Source organism: Cicer arietinum, chromosome 5 (genome assembly GCF_000331145.2).
Source record: "Cicer arietinum cultivar CDC Frontier isolate Library 1 chromosome 5, Cicar.CDCFrontier_v2.0, whole genome shotgun sequence".
Taxonomy (NCBI): domain Eukaryota; kingdom Viridiplantae; phylum Streptophyta; class Magnoliopsida; order Fabales; family Fabaceae; genus Cicer; species Cicer arietinum.
The window spans coordinates 75,157,309-75,179,289 of NC_021164.2; the positions used below are offsets into that span (position 1 = coordinate 75,157,309).

Consider the following 21,981-nt stretch of genomic DNA (forward strand, 5'->3'; position numbering starts at 1 on the left):
TATACTCGTGTCAATTTTGATTACATTATAATTTTTTTAAATTTGACTTAGTATAATTATTGTGATACCATAAAAACCCTTCTAGTGGAAGAATTTATGGTTTTTGTCACTATTTTGAGACACCATAACCTTGGTCTTTTGACTCCTCCATCTCTCATTTTGCTCTAATGTATCATCCAACTCTTGGTTAAGCTTCTTAAGTTTTTAAATATTATTAGAGTTTTGGAGTTTGGCATGCATCTCACTAAGTTAATCCTCTTAATATTCCCAGGAATGTAGCCAAATATTTTGTTCTCCCATTTGAAAACATCATCCATATTATCTTGAATATTTGCAACAGTAGAAACCCCTTTTTAGACCAAATAACTTCCCCGATGCAAGTCCGAACATCATTCTTCAACCATATATTTGCTAAAAAAATTTAGATCTAACTTTAAGAACCTGCCAACAATAACAACAATTAGATTATGCAAAATAGGTATATGATTAAACATATCTTGTTAGAAGGAAAGCATTGGCATAAGTTAAGAGATTTCACTAGTTATAATTTGACTGAGACATAAATATGTTAATTCTACTTTTTTTTTTTTTATAATTCAAACTTTATTATTTAGTTGTTATTTTTTTTTTTATCCACTAGATTCATTAAATTTATAGGAGACTTCAAAATTTAGTGGAATCTAATGATAAATATCATTTTTATCTAAAAATATTAGATATTGAAAATAATATAATGGCTTAATTGTACTTTTGGTCTCATATTTTAGGTGAATCCTGAAAATAGTTCTCTCATTTTGTTTGGCTTCAGTTTTGGTCCCAAATAGAATCTGAGTCTAAATCATGATGAGTTGTCATTTTTGACATGACAGACGTCTATGTGGATTAAAGTCATTATTATATTATTTCAAATTAAAAAATACAATTTATATTTTTTAAAAACTGTTATTATATTGTTCCAAATTTTAAAAAAAATTGTCAAAATTAAGTTAAAAAAGCAGCACAAAAAACCCTAAACAAAAGCAGGGTGAACTCTAAAATGAAAATCAAAATCAGCCTCAATTCAAGAACAAAAAATAGCCCCAGTTCAATCGAAGCAGTTCCTGAACCCTAAAATCAAAATCGACCACTTCCCTTTTCATCATCATTCGATTTGATCTTCTTCTTCTTCTTTGATCAAAATTGTGTTCATCATTTGTTCTTCTGTTGTTTCTCGTTCTTCATCTGTTTCATTTCTTCTTCTTATTTTGTTCCTTGTGTTTTTGGAACACCGATGAAAAGGATGAAGAACTTAGATGAAAAAGAAAAACAAAGATGAAGAAGAGGACTGATTTTTCATGCGTTGCTGATTTTTTATTTTTGAATTGAGGCTGATTTTGATTTTGATTTTAGGGTTCACGAACTACTTCGATTTTGATGCGTTGCTGATTTTTGTTTTTAATTTTGCCCATTTTTTTAAATTTTGGAACAATATAATAATAGTTTAAAAAAATATAAATCATATTTTTTTTTAAATTTGGAATAATATAATAATATCTTTTAATCCACATAAACGTCTGTCACGTCACCATTTATTTGACATGTCATTAAAAAAATGACCACTCATCATGATTTGGACTCAAAATCTATTTGGAGACCAAAACTCGAGACAAACAAAATGAGGTGACTATTTCGTAATTCACCTAAAATATGGGGACACAAAACTGGAACTAAGCCAATTAACTTAATATAATTGAACTGAAATATGTGAAAATCAATTTATCTGACTCTAAATGACTAACAGTATAATATTAGTATCAAGCATATTGTGAAATTTTAAATACTATACATCCTAAATTTAGTTTTTTAATTTAGACGACAGTCGAAATAATAGAAACTTTTGAAGTTGGAACCAGAATAAATTTGTTATATTCTGTGTTAGGAGTTGAGGATTTTGAAGAATTAATTTCGCCAGTATGAGATGGTTTAAATGTTATATGTAATATAATTAATGTCATATGATATTTATTTTTTAATTAATTTATGTTAAATTACATATGTGGTCCCTTAACTTAATTTCAGGTAACGTTTTAGTCATTTATTTTTTTTTTTCTCTCGATTTAGTCCTTTATTCCTAAAAATATCAAATAAAGTATGAAAATATGAGTTTATTTGAAGATTTGCGTTACGAATTTGATGAAATTTGTATTATATTAAAGAATGTAATTAATTTTATGAGTTTTGATTGAATTTTTTTTTGAATTTTTGTATAAAAAAGGATATCATTGTTGAAATTTTAAAACATAAAATATCAAATTGTCACTTAAAATTAAAATAAAGGACCAAGTCGGAAAAAAAAGAAGATAAAGGACTAAAACGTTACCTGAAATTAAGTTAAAGGACCACGAATGTAATTTAGCCATTAATTTAATATTATTTAAATAATATTATTTTTTTAAAAAAATTATATATTTTAATTTTAAAAATATTAAAATTTGATATTTTTTTATTATGTAAATTTTTTACGAGATCTTTTAATAAAATAAAAATTATATTTTTCATAAATATCTATTTTAGTGGTCTTACATTGGGACCGATCAATTGTTTTAAAATCTACCGGATATTTTTATACCAAAACTGTCTTTTAAAATCTCTATAACACTCCCTTAGTTTGTTGTCATTGCACGTTAAAAAATAAAAAGGGATTTGGCAAGATTTTATTTTTCTTCTGCATTAATATACATATATTAATGTACATCAAAATAAATTGTCATCATTAAATAAAACTTAAACAATTAAAAAACACCTGTAAAGCAAAAACAAAAAATGAATGAGAATATGCCATTACCAGTAGAAGATTTTTTCCAGGCATACGAATAATAGTTTATTTTCCGTCACAAAAATAAATTAAATAAATATATATAAAAAAACGCAATAATAAACTGAAGATAACTGCTGCAACATTAAAAGACAGCGTCTGTTTCATAGACTGAGTAACGAAAAGAGACAAAGACTACACAATATCGGAGCTCGATTGATGTTCTACCATTGAAGATCTTTATCGATTTTATCTTTTTGTTCATGGAAGGGATATTAACTCACCTTATTGTTGGATTTAAGGTGTCTTTGGAGATAGACGGAGGAGAGATAAAAGAATAGTTTAAATGAAATGTTTTGATTAATTTTTAGGAGAACAATTGATGAAAGGAAAATATCACTCTTTTTCTATCTCTATGATAGGAGATTTAAAAGCCAAAGACGGAAACATAACTAAAATACAATTTAAAATCTCTCATTTTCTTGTAATAAAATACAAAATTATTATAATTATAAATTTTATTTTTCTGTCTCATCTGTTAAATCAAACAGATCTTTAAATGTTATTATTTTATTCAACTCTCATGTATATTTTTTTAAGGTAACATATGTTATTTTTTATACATCAATTTCAATAAATTTTTTTTCTTCATTTTTTGCAGTTGTTGTGTATTAATAATTTATAACTTGATGTTTGACTTTATGTTTAACAATAAATGACATTTGAATCTTTATTTTGAATAGATCATATAATAAATCTGATGTCTAATTATTAAATTAAATTCATTTGTTAAATAATCATCGGAAATTAACTAAAACTTTTTATTAAACATCAACATTTTAAAAAAAAAAGTTTGACATCTTGTTTCATTAAAAGATTAATATTGATGTATAAAGAAAATATATTATTTGATTGTTCTGATACTCATATTCAAAATATTTTTTTAACACCTTACTATTGTTTAGTATTTGATTAAGGACTGGACCTTTATCCTTTAGAATTTTATTGTTTAAAATGCATCTCAACTTAAAACTTTTGACTTATAAACTTGAGATTATAAACTTTGTTAAATGATATGATATCACATGAATTTGTGACAATATAACAATTCAATTTACTAATTCTACGAGCAATAATTTGATATTTCAATAAAAATGAAAAAATATATAAAGTCGTTTAAAATTTTATAAACTAACGATCTCATTTCAAATCTTATAAATTTTTATAAAATTAATTAATTAAAACAAAAATTATAAAATCCTAATTATAAAAATCTTTTAAAAATTCACATGTTTTAAAAATCTAATTACAAAACCAATTAAAAGTCTTTTAAAACCAAATTTTTTATGACGTGTTTGTATATTGTTTCAAAATCTACAAGATATTTTTATACAAAAATCGTCTTTTAAAATTTCAATTAGATTATCTCATCAATACCTAACAAAACATGTTAACAGAAAAAAACCCATATACAGAGAAAATATATTTTTTGAGTTTGACTTTATTTAAAAAATAAAAAATAAAGAGGAATTTGGCAAAGATTCTTTTTATTGTGTATTATTAAAAGAGATAATTGTATTGTATAAGTAATAAGTAATTACTATGTACAATTGATAAAAAATATAATTAATGTACATTAATAACATATTAAAAATAAATTATTACCATTAATAAAATCCAAACCATTAATTAGAAAATAATTAAAATAGATACTGTAACAAATTAAATTTAACTCCTGTAAAGCAAAAACGAAAATAAATGGGAATATAGAAGATTCTTTCCTAGCATAAGAAATAATTTATTTTTTGTCAAAATAAATAAATAAATATTAAAAAAACGTAGTAATAATAAACTGAAGATAACCGCTACCAACAATAAAACACAACGTCTGTTTCTGGGAGGAAGTGAGGTTTTGAAGGGAGTTTAGAAGCGAAAGAGAAGACGAGTAGAATTAAAAACTCTTAGAACTAAAATCACATTTCAAACTTCAATTCCCACACGTGTGCTTACTTCGTGTGCGTTCTTCTCCCATTTCCGTCATGGCTTCAATTTCCGGATCTCAATCGGGAGGCAAAATGGTTCGACACCGCCGTACCGCCAGAACCCGTACTCCGTACGACCGACCCGCCCCATCTCAATCTCAGTCTCAGCCTCATAGCCCTAATTGGCTTTCACGTTTCGTTATCTCTCCCACTCGTTTCATTGCCTCTGGTGCCGGAAAGCTCTTGTCCTCTGTTTTGGATCTTGAATCTTCTTCCGCTGCCTCGTCTTCTTCGGAAATTTCTTCCCCCTCCTCGTCTTCTTCTTATGCTGATTCGGTTGCTGGTAATGCTTATATTTCAATTTATTTATGCACTTTCTTTATAATGACGTTTTTGTACTTGCAATATTAGGGTTTATTTTTCTGTCCTTTTTTTTATTTGCTCTTTAAATGATTAATTTATGAATTATTTTTTATTTTTATTTTTTATTTTGACTATGTGGACTCGAATGCACTGAACTTCTTTATGTTTACTTTAGTTGTAGTTGGTAGATCTAATAGTTGAAGGTACACTTTTTTTGCCATTATGACAGTTTTGAAGTGCTTAATTGGATTTGGAAGAGACAAATTACACTAATGTATTATATATTTTACTTTTAATTTTAATTATAACTACACGCATTGGTAGCATTTTCTTCAATTTTTTTTAAAGAGAATATGCATATCTTTTGGTATCAGATAGAGCCATGTTATTCTCTCTTAAAAAACCTGTTATCTGTCTAATGTTGCAGAGGAAGTTGGTGATTTTGATGATGAAAGTTACGTCCCTTTAGAAGACGAAGTTCCGTTCAATGAGGTGAGTTGTGTTGTGCTTCAGATGTAATGCTTGTTTAGTTTTTCCCTGCTATTGGTTGGGGATGTTGAACTGTTTTTCTTTTTCCTTATTGTACATTATGTGCATGTTGATAACCTGGCATAGGCACTCCCATGTTGTTAGGATATAGAGTAATGGCTAATTAGAGTAGTTAAGAGTTGTTATAAAAGTTAGTTAGCGAGTTTGTTAGTTAGTTGAGGTTGTTATAAGGCTATTTGTATGAATAGGGAGGTTGTGGAGTTAGAGGGGATCCTCTTTGAATATTTGTAGTTGTGAATAGAGTATTCTCTATTGTGAAGGGGAAACCCTTGGAGGAGAGATTCTCTCCTATTGTATAATTTTTTCTTAATAAAAGTGTTAATTCTTTGGAATATAATTATTGGGTTTCTAACACACATACATTGCAGAAATATGACACAATTCTTCATTTTTTCTTATAAGACACCTTGTTGTTCTACCCATTGCCTCCAAAATGGCAGACGAATCTGAATCATTAGATTATCATTTAAAGAATGTATCAGTTTGTGAGTTGTGACAGTACTGTAGATTATGTTTCCATTCAGTTAGAGGCAATCTTGATTGGTTGTTTCCTGTCTTTATGAATCCATGGTTCCATCTATATAGTACATTTGACATTGGTATCTCTGTTGAAAGGGTGGGACATCAGAACCTATTAATTTATCTGCGAAGGAGCTCCAGCCATTAGTTGTTAATAGCAAAAGCAAGCATAACATCGAGCAGCTACTTATGCAGGAGTCATTCTCAAGGTACTGAAGAATTTCTATTGATTCTAAATTTAACATTGGATTTTCCCTTTTCTGTTTCTCACTTTTTTGCACCCTTGTCGCATAGTTTTGTCGAAAGTTTGCTTGGCCTGCCTCTTTTGTAAACAATGAAATTTCATCAACACTAACTGGAAGTCAGATAAAAAGGACAGCATCCTGGTTTTAGGGCTGTCTAATACTCTTCATAGAGTTGAATTTAGAATTAGCAGTACTCTTTATTAGGCTTGAGTAATCCTCACCTCTCAAGCTAGCTTTTGGGGTTGAGTTAGGCCTAGGTCAAATTCTGAGTAAGTATTAGAGGTTATCTTACATCTGTTTTTAGGGAGTGTTATCAATGATGGATGGTGAAAGGCTAAATTTCCGCCATATAAGCATGCTATTGCAGCCTATGGTGCTGCCATGGCAGATCTCCCTTCACAAATTGCATATGGCAGTCGCCAAAAAATTCTCCAAGCCATTCTGTTATGACCACCTTTAACAACGAAGTTATTGGGCCATCCATATTTGTTCACACTCTAGATGTCTAGTCCTAGGTGGGAGGGGCTGTGCTGTTGTGTTGAGATCGCTGTTACTAAGCCACCCACATTTTTTCCCACACTCCAGTTGAGTAGTCCTACCCACAAAGGGGTATTTTTATTGGGCCACCTGAAATTGTCCTTGCTCCATGTGTCTTGTCCTAGGCATGAGAGTGTTTAAATCCTAGTTGATGTGGCCAAGGTAAATCTTATAAGACTTGTGCAATCCTTACCTCGTGAGCTATCTTTTGGGGTTGAGTTAGACCTATCTCAAATTCTGAGAGATGACTCTTATTGGCTAATTTTTTAATTTGTAGCAATTTACAGCATCTGTTGACTTCAAAATTTTCCTCCAACCACATACAGATCTGCTGATTTTAACTTTTCAAATACTGGGAACTTTCAGAAGATAAGCATTAACTCAGGCCAGGAAAGGAATGTGTTCATGTAAATTGTACAGTGTGGCAGATATCATGGTCTATACTGAATTTGCAGACCTTGCACATTATATTTTGTGTGAACTATAGGGAGTAGAACTGCATTTATTATGTGGTTCTCTGTAGAATTTTATGGTTGCATAAACCTTTTTTCCTCTTGTTGTTCAAAATAAGATTCTAAAACAACTTAATATTTGATCAGGGAAGAAGGTGATAGGTTGATTAAAATAATAAGATCAAGAGTTGTGGATTCTCCTGCAAATGAAGATGGGGGTACAAGGCCAAGGGATATACACAACACGATTCTTGCAAGTGGTATTCTCCGTATTCAAAAGAATCAAAACACAATTTTAACTGCGTACTTTCACCTGACCATGAATTTTCAATTATTTTTTGGATGCAGGCTCACCTGAGCTCTGCAGTGCTGCTGTTATGGAGGCAAAAAAATGGTTGCTGGAAAAGAAGTCTGGATTAGATTCAAATTATGATTTAGGTTATGGAAGTCATAGTTTGAATTTGATTGCACCACCACAAGTTAGTGATTCTCTCTCTCTCTCCCCCTCTCTCTCTCCACCCAAGTTTATCGGAAAACATATAATGATGTTTGTAGTTTGTATATATATCGGCAATATGGATTCATGTTAATTGTTGTTTTTGCCTACATACCTGGCTGTTATGCAGGCTCCCAAAGATGAAGGATCGCCTGTGGATGTGGCTAAGTCATATATGCGAGCCCGCCCTCCATGGGCATCTCCGTCTGTAGACCATACCAAGCCTTCAACACTTTCCGGAATTCAACTCTTTAAAGAAGAAACACCACATCTATTTGGTGGCAATTCTACGTCATCCTCCAAGGTATCATAAAATTTGTTATTTATTTTTCAAATAATGTATATATCATTCTAATACTTATTTTATTATGAGCTATTTTTTCCTTTAAACCGGGGTCTTACCTTTTTCTCATCGACTTCTTTACTGGAAATTTATTTTGAAAATGGTTCTACATGTTTAATAGGCATTACTGTGACGAGGTATAGGTAAACCAGACAATGTATTATCATTTGAAATTCATGAAGTTCAAATCTTGCAAACAAATTATGATAGAATACAAGACAATTGAATATGAAGGAGACAGAGAACAATATCTGGATTATGGAAAGGGTCTTTTTTTTTTTATTTTCAAGAATGTTGAACATCATTTCCTTTGGCTGTCTTTAGAAAAATCTGAAAACTGAACTTGGAAAAGGTTAATTGTTACGATGGAGCTCATATATGTAAATTGAGTGGAAAGGGTAAAATTTAGGGTTTGATGTAACCAGAGTTATTTTGCATTTAGGCCTGCTAAGATTGCTAGGGATGGGAAGGGGATATATTTTTTGTGCCCCATCCCTTCTGCCACTCATGATATCTCAATTCTCAACTTGCTTAATTCCATCGTCTAAATTTGATGCAATAGAATCGTGAATAGTCAAGGCTTATGGTCTGTTCTCTCATGTGCTTTATGGTCCTGCTTAACCGTTCCAACTTGGGTATTGTTAGTTTATTGAATTGAAGCTAAGAAGTTGATGCCACAACATTCTCAATGTTCCTTAGGAAAAAAAAGTAGCAATGGCCCTTCATACGAGTATGCATCTTTTGTCACTAGAATTATGCTTTTCATTGTGATTAATTTTTCTTTGTTTCTTTTTGTGAGGGGGGAGATTGAGTTCAGTAGGTTAGGAAGAGAAGAGAGAGATAGTGGAAATGCCAAGAGAAGAGAGGCTTGTATAAGAAAGAGTTTTCCAAACAGTAAGATAAAGAGGTGGGGAAGTGTCATCAGAGGGTTGTTAGTTAGGAGCTAAAGAAGATTGGATATTAGGTAAAATGGTAAAAAGATGAGCTAAAAATTAAGGAAGTACGGAATTGTTAGTTAATGATATGGGGCTTTAACCATGCCCTGTATATCATGTAATCAAGCCAATCCATTGTTCTGAATGGAGGGCAGAGGAGAGGATGAATTATTTTAAATTTAAGTCATTTGGTTCAATTATTTTGAGGGGAAAGGAGGATAGCAAAATCCCTCCCAAGTCAGTTTTAGCTCCCCTTCAAAAAGATAGGGAATTTGGAGATGAGAAATATTTATTTTAAATTTTGGACTTAAATACACTTCCATAGTTATAGAGTGGATATCAAAGAAATTTGGAAAAGTATTGTCTAGAAATTCCCCCGCCTCAACTTTAGAAAACAACCTGAGTGAGATATTTGTTGTGGAAAATCTGTGGTTGTTACCTGATAAATGCCAGAATAGTTAGTCTTTTAATTATTTTATTTTATTATAGTTGTAAAAGGCAAATTACACGATGTCTCTTTGTAGAATTTCTTATGCTATGGAATATCATTTGTCAAGAAAATTACATGCATTGCTCCTGTTAAGCATAGCTCGGTTGTCACTAGGGTTGATTGAGTTACAGTATTAATTTTTTATTATGAGTTCTTTTATATTTGTTGATACTCAAATGCAGTTTAAAAGGGATTCTTCTGCTACTGGGTCATGGAGTATTAAGGATGAAATAAGAAGAGTTAGATCCAGGGCAACAGAGGAGATGCTTAGAACAGTTCCCTCCTCAAAAATCGATTGGTCTGCATTTGCTGCGGAGCATAAAAGTAATGTAAACTCATCTGCAATTGAAAATATTGGAAGTAGTTTGGGAGAAAAAGTACATAATTTTTCAAATTTAGTAGATAAATCTGCAAACCTGGGCAGTGGATTGGGTTCTCAGGCCTCTCCAGGTATGATTCTCCTACTGTAGGAATCCTTTTGGTTTATTCTGACTGAATATTGTTTTAAATTTTTAATAGAAAGACCTATTTATTCTTATCACATATATAACCTCTTGGATGTTTCACACACTTGCTTTTTATTTTTTCCTGCCTATTTATTCTAAAAACACCTAATCTCTTGGATGTTTAACATTTTTTTGTTTGCATTTCAGACTTGCAGAATAAACTGGATGGACACCAACCTGAATCTGTGCTTCCTGAACCAACTAATATTATTTCTGAACAGAATCAGGTGCTCATATGAAGTGGAGTTTATAAAACAAGCACATCTTAGGGTCCCCTCCACATTTAGGCTTATTTAAGATTTATCTATTTTGTGTCTAACATGTTTTTTGTTTTTGTTTTGTTAAGGGCTTTGTAGCTGTTCAGAAGACCAAAGGTAACACTTTCCTAATCACTCACAATTGCTCTGAAACACCCTCCACAAAAGAAATTTTTAGGCCTTCTATTGTCTTCAATAATGAGAGTTGCTTAATTTGTTTGTCAAATATATTTTAGAATAATCATTTTGTTAATTATTACCAATTAGCTATGTAATACTCAGAACAACTATAATGGGCAATTTGACACTGACACTGTTCGCTATTACTATTTAAAAGCTGGGAAGTATTATTTATCTACTTGCATGTATAAATCCATTGTTCTTTCTGTTGGGGCAATCTGACTAGCAGATAGAATGCATGTTCATTCACATGAGATTTATTTCCTCGTCTCCCAGTTGATATCTTACCTGACTTATATAAAACCATGTCACATAGGTACCCAAGATGACCGCAAAGAAACAACTACTTCAGTACTAAGAGACGGGTCCTCAGATAACTTGCACAGGTTAGAGTATATCATTTTGACATTTCTCTGCAATATAGTTTTGCAGGTAGATTTCCATCAGTTTACATGTTTTATTGTTTACTTTGTGATATTAACTTCTTCCCGCTTTTTACATTCCCTCCATAACTTTACATTTTTTGTGTTTCTTTTTTCTTGTTTGATTGATGGAGTAAAAATACAGTGCATTCAAGGTCCTTTGTACCCTATAGTTTAACTCATCAATCACCTTTTTTGACAATGTTTTAGTTTGATGAGAGGATTTTTTAGTTTCCCCACACCACAAACAAACCCTTCATATGCAAGACCAAATGACTAATACAAATTACAGTAACAGTTAAAAATTATGCTGAGTTTAATCCTATGTCAGTGTTTATGGTTACCAAGAGTTCCATGGACAGAGGTCTGGTCAGGCTTTTGTCGGGAAGTCTGGCCCTGTTCTGTTTTATTATCTGTCTTCTAATTATATCATTTTTCTTAACATAATAGGGATGGTGGTCTTGTTAAAGTCAATGGCATGAACGACACAAATGAGTCTAAGCATCAGTTAGACCCAGTTGAAGAAAATAGGGAAGGTAGGAGGAGTTTTTAGTTCCTTTGACCCTCTTATGATTAGAAATGCACCCAGTTGATGTTTTAATCTATTTGCAATTTATGTAGTCATGGTTGTTAATAATGCTATAAGCTATTGTGAATTTGTTAGAAGTTAAAATATTTAGTGGGAGATTATGGACCACCGCACTATGCTAAGTGTTTAATTCCATGACCCAGTAAATCATTGGTATCTTCTTAAACTTCCATGAACTTTTGCACTGTCTGGCTATTGGAAGCCTTTGCCCACTGTTTTTAGATTTGCTGGAGGGTTATAGTCCTGCATTCTGGTGAAAATCCGCTCAATGTTTTGTAATTCACAATGCATTCAAGGGAGCTTGTGCTTCTTAATTTCTATAGTTTGAGAATTCAGGATTTATGTTCGGTCAAACTGAAAAGCCTCCAAATTGTGTCAGCTATTGGTAGGTCCATCAGGCCTTTCCTGCAGAGTGCTTTAGCCAGTATACGATCCTCTTATGATTAATATGATTGAATCTAATTTATATATTTCTTGGTTGAATATGTTTTATATTTTCTTAAGGAAGTTTTTGCATAGATCAGGTTAGTAATGTAGGTAGATTTGGTATTTCCCTGTTACTGGGTTATGATAATTTCTCTTTCTTTGCCTCCTTAGTTTAAATATTTTATCCAGTATTTCCAAATATCAATTTGCTTCTTAGATGATCCTTCCTCTGAATGCAGTTTTAAATTCTAGATTGCAAGATGGAAATCTCTCAGAATTCAAAGAGAAGTTTGGAGCAGAAGATGCATCGTCAAATGGATTTCCTTCATCAGGGCCCAGGTAATCATGGTTCACAGGCTTTTCTTTTACAGGCGATGGCTCTGTACACAACCTTTTTTATTTAAGGAACACTGGCAACAGGCTTTTTATTATTGGGTTAAATTAATGTGGATTCCATCAAATAAGAAATGGCTCTGACCATATAGGGAGTGGGAGCCTCATAATTCGGTAAGATCCATGTGAATTATACTTGTAATACAAAGTGTGTTGCTAACCTTTTTTCATACAAGGTTAGTTTTAGTTAACCAATGGAATGTAAAATTGTGATTTAAGTTTTATTGTTGCCTTCATCAGAGTACATGGTCTCGTTACCTCAGAATCTCTTTTGGAAGTCTGTCTTCCTCAATTACAAAATTTTCCATCAACATTTTTTATTAACTTGAAAAATCATAGTTGGAAAAATCAACCGAATTTTCCTACAGGTCTGGGAAAATCTTCCTGTCTTATCCCATTCATCAAAATAGTAAATTAGATCTTCCGTTTTTCTGTTTGCTAGTGTCTATCCAGGGAAGGTCACCGAACAGAACTCTAAAACATTGAATAAGGAACCAAGTACAGTCGATTCAAGTCAGGAGAGGATAGCTCAGGGTGTTCTTGAGCAAGAGACTTGTAAAATGTCGCACGGATCTAGTGAGGTGCCTGATGTGAGTGTAGACAATACTGTTGCTTTCAAAGATGACGGTGTTGCTACTGGGTCACAGAACAGCTCCAGTGTACAGTATGAGGTTCAACAGAACAGTTCTCAGCAAGGTTCAGAATTAGGTTTGGCAGCCACACCATCTAGTATTGCTAAGCAAAAGGGTAAAAGATTGACTAGATACAACAGAAGGGACAGGAGCAGGGGTGCCAAATGATGCAGGTTGTATTTTGTATGTTAAATTGTAAGTTACCGCTAGCTTGAAAATAGGGATTATGCAGGTCATTTGTTGAGGTTAATAATGTTCACAAATGAGCCTACATCAATTTAGGCAGTATTTTTAATTCATTTGCTTTCTGTTCTTTGGTGTTTACATCCACGGAAATTGAGCTCAGGGAACTGAATGTATTATCTGTAAAAATGTTGAATTAGTGACATGGAAGTTCTTATTTTCCTATTTAACTAACTGATGGATTTGCATGCACAAGCATGTGCAACCTGAATGGTGAAACTGGCCCTTGACAGTCAGGCTTCATGGGGGTCCTCCATCACAAGCCATGATCAGGACTTGGGCGGTTAGAATTTGCACTTCACTGCACAACAGAAGGTAAAGTAGTTGAAGATGATAATAATATGTAAGGATGCTTGTTAGTGTCTGTGTGACGATGATAATAATGTGTAAGGATGTTTGTTTGTGTGTTTGTGGCGAAAGGTCACTTGATTTAATTGTATTATTTTTTATTTTACTTTTAGCATTCAATCAGATTAGTCTCAAAGAGTAGCCTTAAAGTAATCTGGATCGTCTCCCGTATTAGAGAGGTCCATTGGTGTCGGTTGAATTCTTAATCATTTAAATTTTTCCCTTCTTCTTTCCAATGAACAAAATATGTTGCATGCATTAATAGTGGTTGCGGAAAGCACCAAGGTTCAGTGGACATTTATGTATATACTCAAAAATTAATTGCTAACATGATGATCATCATATTGTCTACATTTTTTTGAGATGAGTTCAATTTTTACCAATTAGATAAATTTTCGTTGTAAAGGAATAAGATTTAATAAAAGATGAAAAAACACTTCAAAAGTTATTAATCGGTGACATGAATGTATTTTTCAACGCTAGATAGAAGAATCATTATTATTGGGAAAGAATTATTGAAAAAGGTTTGCTAATGGCGAGGTATTAAACTAAATAATACTCAATCGTTAGACTTCTTAAAAAAAAAAGCTCTATCTTAGAATGTTGTCCAGCCCGACCTAGCCCATTAGATTAAAAATGTAAAAGGAATTGGGTGGAGTCGGTTCGTGTATTTTGTAACCTAGTTTAGTTTAGTTTTAGACATTGTGTTAGATCAAATTCATTTAATCTCCAAATTTAGTTAAACTAAAAAGCTCTCCTAGTTTATTTGATCTATTTTTATGATTTAATTTACAATCAACGTGCAATAAAAATTATAATGTTGTCTATTCAAAATGTGGTCTTTTTGTTTTATTTAAAGATAATACTTTGTTGGTTATTTAGTTCAAATAAAAAATTGCATGTAAAAATTTGCACAAAAAAAAAGCTACTGTAAAATAAAAAACTGCAAAAAAATAAATCCTTGCACACAAAAAAACCATTAAAAATATAAAAAATCCTGCACATAAAACTGCATCTATAAATTGCAAAAAAATATTGCACATTAAACTGTGATAAAAAAAGTGCAACTGAAATATAATTTTTAGTCTAGATCTCTAAAGTAGAAGCACTGAGAATGTATTAACGGCTCAACAATGTAATTACATAAAGAAAAATGATAGAATAAATATTTGTCGGTATTTTTTTTTCTTCTTTCCATTTTAAACACTATTAAAAAAAAATATTTAACAATTATAAATATAAGAAAATTGTACTTTCAATAAAATTATATAAGTAACAAATATAAAAAATGATGGATAAATACTTTTTGATCTTTTTTCTTTTTTCTTTCTTTTAATTTTAAATATTATTTAAAAAACGATAAATATTTGTCAGTGATAAATATAAAAATTACACGTAATAGATATTATCAGTGATTAATATAAAAATTATATATAAGTATTTGCCACTAATACATTAAATTTTTTTATTCCTAAATATAAGTTCTCAATGATAAATATAAAAATTATAGAACAAATATTTGTTTGTAATACATAAAAAACATACATGAAAATATTTATCGTTGATAAATATTAAAAAAAATATAGAACAAATCTTTGACATTAATAAATATAAAAAGTATTTGATATTAATAAATAAAATAATTTTTTTATTAAATCTACATAAATCACGTATAAAATATCAACGAGGTATCACTAATGCAATATACAAATTTATCACCCATGCGATATACAAGTTACTCTTGGTTCAATTTAAAGCCATCTTTAATTGTTTTTACCACTAGACTTGACATTTACTATGTGGTAGTGCCCTAGACATTCGTCTCAATTTTTGCTGGAGTATCAAGATGTTGATTGGTGTTGCTTGGCTATTAATGTTTTTTGTATCAAGCTTTTTTTTTTTTTACTTAAGTGTCACATTTGTGGGAGACTCTATTAAACTCAATTTACCTTTCTTTTTAATCTATTCGTTTAATTTTGCAACTTCACAATGTAGAAGACTATTTACTCCAAATTAATCTCTCGGTTAAAAATATATTACTAATATTCTTTTATTAGTATCACTAACACTAATATATATCCTTAATAAAAGTTATGAATATAAAAATGAACTACGTGAACATATTTTTAACTAAATAACTAAATCAAATAGTCAATGAATTTTAGTTTTGAAAAAAATCTGAATTTGAATCTGATTAACACAATTTTTGATTAAATTTTAATAGAAATGTCATTTAAAAAAAATCAAATTTATTATAATTTTTTTAAAAAATTAATAAATTTTATAATTTATAGATTTTTTAAAAGTAATTATTTTATGAAAAAATTAAAACAAACACAACCTAAAGAATAATATTTTTACTGAAGAGCATACGAAACTTATTTATTCATAATAATGAAGTTTTTGTTTTTTTACTAATAATAGTAATAACAGAGTTATGAACAATGATTGAAAATTATTTAAAGAAAAATGTGTTAGGATAAGAAAATAAAAGTAATAAAAAAACACGAAAACTTAAAATTAAATTTTTTTTCTTTCTATTGAGACTCTCACGTATTACACTAAATTCGGAGATGAGTTTAATAAAACCACTCTAATTTAATTTGATTTATTTCCCCTCAGTTGTAGGCTGTTACTTAGTGAGTAGACTCGCTCTGTTCTGGTGTGGCGTCCTTTCCAGTTCCCACTCACTGGAGAAAGGAGCAAACGAAGAACGATTGAGTTTCACAGAGAGAGATTTGAGAGAACAACATTTACTATTATGGAAGCGTCTTCATCATCAGCGATAGCACAGCAAACATGGGAATTAGAAAACAACATAATCCCAATGGACACACCCGCAGACGATTCCATTTTCCACTACGACGAAGCAGGCCAAAACGAATTCCAACGCGACAAGCCATGGGCAAACGATCCTCATTACTTCAAGCGCGTTAAGATCTCCGCACTCGCTTTACTCAAGATGGTTGTTCACGCGCGCTCCGGTGGTACCATCGAAGTTATGGGACTCATGCAAGGTAAAACCGACGCCGATTCCATCATCGTTATGGATGCTTTTGCTTTACCTGTTGAAGGCACTGAAACTCGTGTCAATGCTCAAGCTGATGCCTATGAATATATGGTCGATTATTCTCAAACAAACAAACAGGTTCTGTTTCAATTAATTATTAATTAAACTATTCAAAACCCTAACCCTAGCCCTAGCCCTAATTTCGATTGTTATTTTGCCCTAATTTTATTGATTGATTTTTATTTTGTTTTGTTTTGTTTTGTTTTATGTAGGCTGGAAGATTGGAAAACGTTGTGGGATGGTATCATTCTCATCCTGGTTATGGTTGTTGGCTATCGGGGATTGATGTTTCGACACAGATGTTGAATCAGCAATTTCAGGAACCATTTTTGGCTGTTGTTATTGATCCAACCAGGACTGTTTCTGCTGGTAAAGTTGAAATTGGGGCTTTCAGGACTTATCCTGAAGGCTATAAGCCTCCTGATGAACCTATTTCTGAGTATCAAACTATTCCTCTTAATAAGATTGAAGATTTTGGCGTTCATTGTAAACAGGTTGCTTTTCTTTCTTCATTTCTATTCAAACCCTTAGGGCATGTTTAGATTGAGGGTTTTGGTATATATTTGATATTTTAAAATTTTAAATGAATAAGATGATAGCATTTCAATCGCATTTGTTTTATTTTTAGAATTCCTTAATTTAGAAACGAAAAATAAGTCCTCGCCTACCCTCAAAAATCCTCCATCCACCCATACATTACCTTTTTTTTGGTCTCAACTACATTTGTTTGCTTTGGCAGTATTATTCTTTGGATATCACTTACTTTAAGTCTTCTCTTGATTCACACCTCTTGGATTTGCTGTGGAACAAATATTGGGTGAATACACTCTCATCTTCTCCTTTATTGGGCAATGGAGACTATGTAGCTGGACAAATCTCGGATTTAGGTACTCTTCATTTACATATTTGTTTGCTGCAGTAATTTGTTTTGGTTTTCTATTTCTCTTATTACACCAATTAATTATTATGTCTCGTCATTGTTATACTTATATTATTACGTAATTATGAATATCTCAATTGAGAAATTTCCTCTGTTGCAGCTGAAAAGCTAGAACAAGCAGAGAATCAATTGGCACACTCACGTTTTGGGCCACTAATTGCACCTACACCTAGAAAGAAAGAAGTGAGTGATTGTTTCTCTACCAATCTACTGCTATGTCCTTTGTCTAATTACTGGAATTTCTATATTGAGTTTACTCTGGATTATTGAAGTGTTTTGCTTGTTCATTTGAAGTCTAGGACAGAAATAATTTTTGTTATGATGAAAACCGTACTGGGTGTTTTGTTACTTTAGTATTCATGCTCTAGGGGTATTTAGTTTTACATTCATGCTCATTGAAATTGAGTCTGTTTCCAGTAGTTAGTCATGAGTATCCATGATCAGTATACCACATTATACTTTTTCGTTCCTCAGTAGTTTGCATCTCTGGTAATTCTATTCCATTTGCCAACATTTTTTATGCTAGAGTAGTGTGAAAGGAGGGTTTATTGAATCTTCACTCCATCACTTTTTTGTAGCATCAATTCACACTCTACATCAAGATATATTTGCTTAAAAATGTTTCTCTCCCATTTTTCCTTTTTAACTTCTTTATTGTGGTTGTATTGGCTTTTCATTAAATAATTGAATGTTGTGTTAGATACCTTCGGTATGTTGTAAGATTTATGTAAACCATCATTGCAATTGCAAGTGTCTATTATGAAATTTAAGGATCATGCAAGTACTAAGCAGTTCTTTCTAGTTTTCACCTCCAGAAGAGCAGAACTTAGCATGTTCCTTGATACGTACCTGGCATAGTACTTGCTTTGGTAGCTCCATACCAATAATTTAGACCATCTAGCATCACCTTGTGTCAAAACAAGAGTAAATTCATTTGACTTTTCCAATGGGAGAATGGGTTTAAAAGTGATATACAAGAGTGCAACTAGTTGCTAGATTTATGAGTGCTCCAACTGGATGTTGGACATTTGCTAACTCTGCCTGTAAATAGCATGCTTGGAATTTGTATTCAAACCCTTAGAAATTTCCTTCAATCCATTCTAAGGTGACGTCTGGAAAAATCTAGATATTTGATTACTGTGAAGTGTGAAGCAAAATTAATTTTTCTTCCAAACCTTGGTTTGACTGAAGATATAAAAAGTAGCTTTTGCATTAAGTTATAAATTTACATTAAGCTTTACATCAAATATAATTTTAGAGTCAAATATAATAGAGTAAAAATATCCAAACATAAATTACTTCATTTTAATCTGAACTTTAATCTAATCAATTTTACAAAATCAAGTTTGTTGTAATCATATTTGGAAATGCTCATCCAATGACAAAAAAGTTGTTTGCGGCTATCTTTCATCTTTCCATTTTGCGTTTTTGTTTGCTTCCTAATTTAAAAGGTCAGCGCTACAATTTGTATCAGTTCCAATTTTCACCTATACCTTCAAATATGTTCTTAAGAAAGTCTTGGGAAATATTGTGGATATTGTTCTTTGCTTTCTGAATGAGGCAGTATCATCCGTGCATGAGTCATGATATGTCAAATACTGAAGAGTGGAGACATACTTAATTTTTTATGATGCCTGATTAGTGCTTTCTGAATTTCTCCTGGTTTAATTTGTAATGTTTCTTTCCTTGTGGCATCTAAGGGGTCGTTTACTTTGTGTAAACATTTTCTATTTTCATTTCCTAAAATTTGTGTTAATTTTACTTGTTAATAAGGATTAAGAGACTTTTGAAGTAAACAATTGTTTTCGTTTCTAAAAACAATGAAAATGTATCCTCCATAAACTTACATTTCATCTTCTTTCCATGACAATGGTTCTTTTCAAGAGTCTCTCATCAAATTAAAATGAACACATATTTTAGAAAATGAAAATACAAAATGTTTTCACAAAGTAAATGGGACTTTATATTTACTTGGTCAATTTACTGTTCTATTAAAGAAACCCTCTATTAGTATGCTATGCATGCTCATGCATTCATACCTCACCATCATATTTGTTTCATATTCTTTTTCCTTTGTACAAGTTTCATCAAAGAAATATCCTGTTTGTGTCAGTGTAGTAGCACCTGTAAAAATAACAGAATCTTTTGAAGTTTGATTAGTTTATGCCCTTGTGTGGCCTAGCTTTTTATTCTATTTTCCATGATGGGCAGATATAAACAAATGTTTCTTAGTCTAGAGCAAATCTTTTGCAATTGGCTGAAAATTTCAGTGGATCATGTCCTTCTATGAGGGGTACTATTTGATGCCCTTGACATAGAACTGGTCTTGAACCATGCCAATGCACAATAAACCTTTACCTATTTGATGCAATTACTTCATTAATTTTCTGAGCCTTCACCCAAGAATACCACACCATATTGATGCTAACTCTTCATACTCCACTCTCCGCTCACTTATTTCTCCTCCTTGTATACCGGATGCTGACATATCAAACTATCAATGATTTGCAGGAAGAATCTCCTCTCGCTAAGATCACCCGTGATAGTGCAAAAATAACGGTGGAGCAAGTGCATGGTTTAATGTCACAGGTGATAACCAACACCAACCTCCTCCCTAGAACAGAATAATAATAAAAATATTTCTAGTCGGCTAAAATATTCTTGTGAGTTTGTTGTATGCAGGTAATTAAGGACATTCTGTTCAACTCTGTTCATCAAGCAAACAAGTCTCGTACAGATACAACATCTGGCCCTGAGCCAATGATTGAAAGCTGATTTTGATTTCTACTAGGCGTGCATTTGTACAACTTTTGTTTCTGTGACGTCGTCGACCAACAAGTATACATTCAACAGATGGACAGTTAATCTAGTTTTGCATTTTTGTTTAGTGCTCTGTATATCTTTGTTGGCATTGCATCTCACAGGAACACTCGTTGACCATAGATAGACCAGGCAATTGACATGGGATTGGGTTCTCCAAGAGTTGATTATAAACTGCATATATTGTGTAGTTATAAATCTCACCTTTCTTTCACGTTTACATTTTTTTTTTACTTTATTGTGCTTTAAGACTCTCAACGTATGGGAAGAGCTATGTTTGAATTGGCGCTGAGTTTGCTATAGTCATAGTGGACCGTGATTGTGTAGTTATTGTTTAAATTGCAGGGGTTCACCATAATTCCGTCAATTCACCATCAATCCAATCATGTACTTTGTGCCATTTTGGAAAATTGTAGAGGGTATCAAACCAGACGAAACATTGACTCACTCTTGGAACAATTTAAGAAAGAGAACAGCCATATAAGATTATGTACTGCATTTGAAACTTTTTTCTGCAGCTATACAGCATACAATCAGACTATTTTAAAATAAATAAATGAAAATGAGAACATGATAATATAATAAGGTTTGATTGAGTTGTTTTGTTCCTTGAATATATTTGAGTCAATTAAATTTTTATACTTTCATATACGACATAGGGGGGATTTTGGAGGGCTTTATTGACAAAACATTTCATTCATATTTACCTAAAAATTCTCAAGTACGATTGTCTAATATTAGAGGAACTGAAGAGGCATTTGTTCACATTCCTTGTACACGTCAACTAACAACAAGAAATTAACAATTAGACCGAACCATACAAGGAAGAAGACAAGTAGACCGAACCATAACGGTCATCATTTGATGTGGATTTAAATGAATTTTAGACTATGCAACACTCATGATCAGAGTGGTAAACTGGATACGTATATCTTGCTATGTAAGAATGGTTTGTTGGTACAAAAAAGTCCTAGAATAGTTCAATGTTATATCTGCACATGAATACACAAGAAAATTGTAATTTTGGAAGTCATTTTCATATGTACGATATTTCAGACTATAATCAATTAGATGCCCAATACAAGAGGCCTCTATGAAGACGTACTCTTCATCATTGACCCACCATCAAGAGAAGAAGTCCAACTGAAACAGAATTTCCAAGAAGTTAACAAAAAAAATAAAATCCAAATTTATCTACTTTTTAATTTTAGTGGTACTTCAGCCTCTCGTGAGCTTTCATGCATTGTTGCCAAATAAATCATGCTTCTCATAACGAATTTGTATTGTAAACATTTAATTTAAATTAACAAAATATCTTTTTTGATGACAAAGTCTTTCTCAAAATCTCTTGAATTTTGTTTGGATTGACTAATCTAAATATATTTTTACACGTTTGAATTGATAAATACAAATATATATTTTTGTGTATTAGATAATATTAGAGAGTAGG

At 31.6% G+C, this 21,981-nt stretch overlaps 2 protein-coding genes across 3 annotated transcripts; both read left to right on the plus strand.

Annotated features, from left to right (window-relative positions):
* Positions 1-4,658: 4,658 nt before the first annotated feature.
* On the plus strand, positions 4,659-13,807 carry LOC101498506 (uncharacterized). Of its 2 annotated transcripts, none has more exons than XM_004501192.4 (13): positions 4,659-5,119; positions 5,567-5,631; positions 6,304-6,416; positions 7,589-7,698; positions 7,790-7,920; positions 8,068-8,241; positions 9,888-10,155; positions 10,359-10,438; positions 10,558-10,585; positions 10,965-11,034; positions 11,521-11,606; positions 12,325-12,424; positions 12,921-13,807. In XM_004501192.4, exons 1-13 carry the CDS (start codon positions 4,834-4,836, stop codon positions 13,276-13,278), a joined length of 1,869 nt encoding a protein of 622 aa, XP_004501249.1. In that variant the 5' UTR covers positions 4,659-4,833; the 3' UTR covers positions 13,279-13,807. The 2 variants fall into 2 exon arrangements, with proteins under 2 accessions (XP_004501249.1, XP_004501248.1); XM_004501191.4 differs by having other exon boundaries at positions 4,660-5,119; positions 7,589-7,701.
* A 2,463-nt stretch (positions 13,808-16,270) lies between these two features.
* Positions 16,271-20,857, plus strand: LOC101498182 (COP9 signalosome complex subunit 5-like). Its single transcript, XM_004501190.4, has 6 exons — positions 16,271-16,849; positions 16,984-17,265; positions 17,511-17,658; positions 17,812-17,894; positions 20,223-20,300; positions 20,394-20,857. Exons 1-6 carry the CDS (start codon positions 16,463-16,465, stop codon positions 20,484-20,486), a joined length of 1,071 nt encoding a protein of 356 aa, XP_004501247.1. The 5' UTR covers positions 16,271-16,462; the 3' UTR covers positions 20,487-20,857.
* The last annotated feature ends 1,124 nt before the right edge of the window (positions 20,858-21,981 follow it).

Bases quoted from the DNA above. Each gene is read 5' to 3' on its own strand.
- LOC101498506 (XM_004501191.4), top strand. From the start codon at position 4,834: ATGGCTTCAATTTCCGGATCTCAATCGGGAGGCAAAATGGTTCGACAC. The intron at 5,632-6,303 runs GTGAGTTGTGTT...CTCTGTTGAAAG, and splicing joins ACGAAGTTCCGTTCAATGAG to GGTGGGACATCAGAACCTAT. The intron at 8,242-9,887 runs GTATCATAAAAT...ACTCAAATGCAG, and splicing joins ATTCTACGTCATCCTCCAAG to TTTAAAAGGGATTCTTCTGC.
- LOC101498182 (XM_004501190.4), top strand. From the start codon at position 16,463: ATGGAAGCGTCTTCATCATCAGCGATAGCACAGCAAACATGGGAATTA. The intron at 17,266-17,510 runs GTTGCTTTTCTT...TTGCTTTGGCAG, and splicing joins TTGGCGTTCATTGTAAACAG to TATTATTCTTTGGATATCAC. The intron at 20,301-20,393 runs GTGATAACCAAC...TGTTGTATGCAG, and splicing joins TGCATGGTTTAATGTCACAG to GTAATTAAGGACATTCTGTT.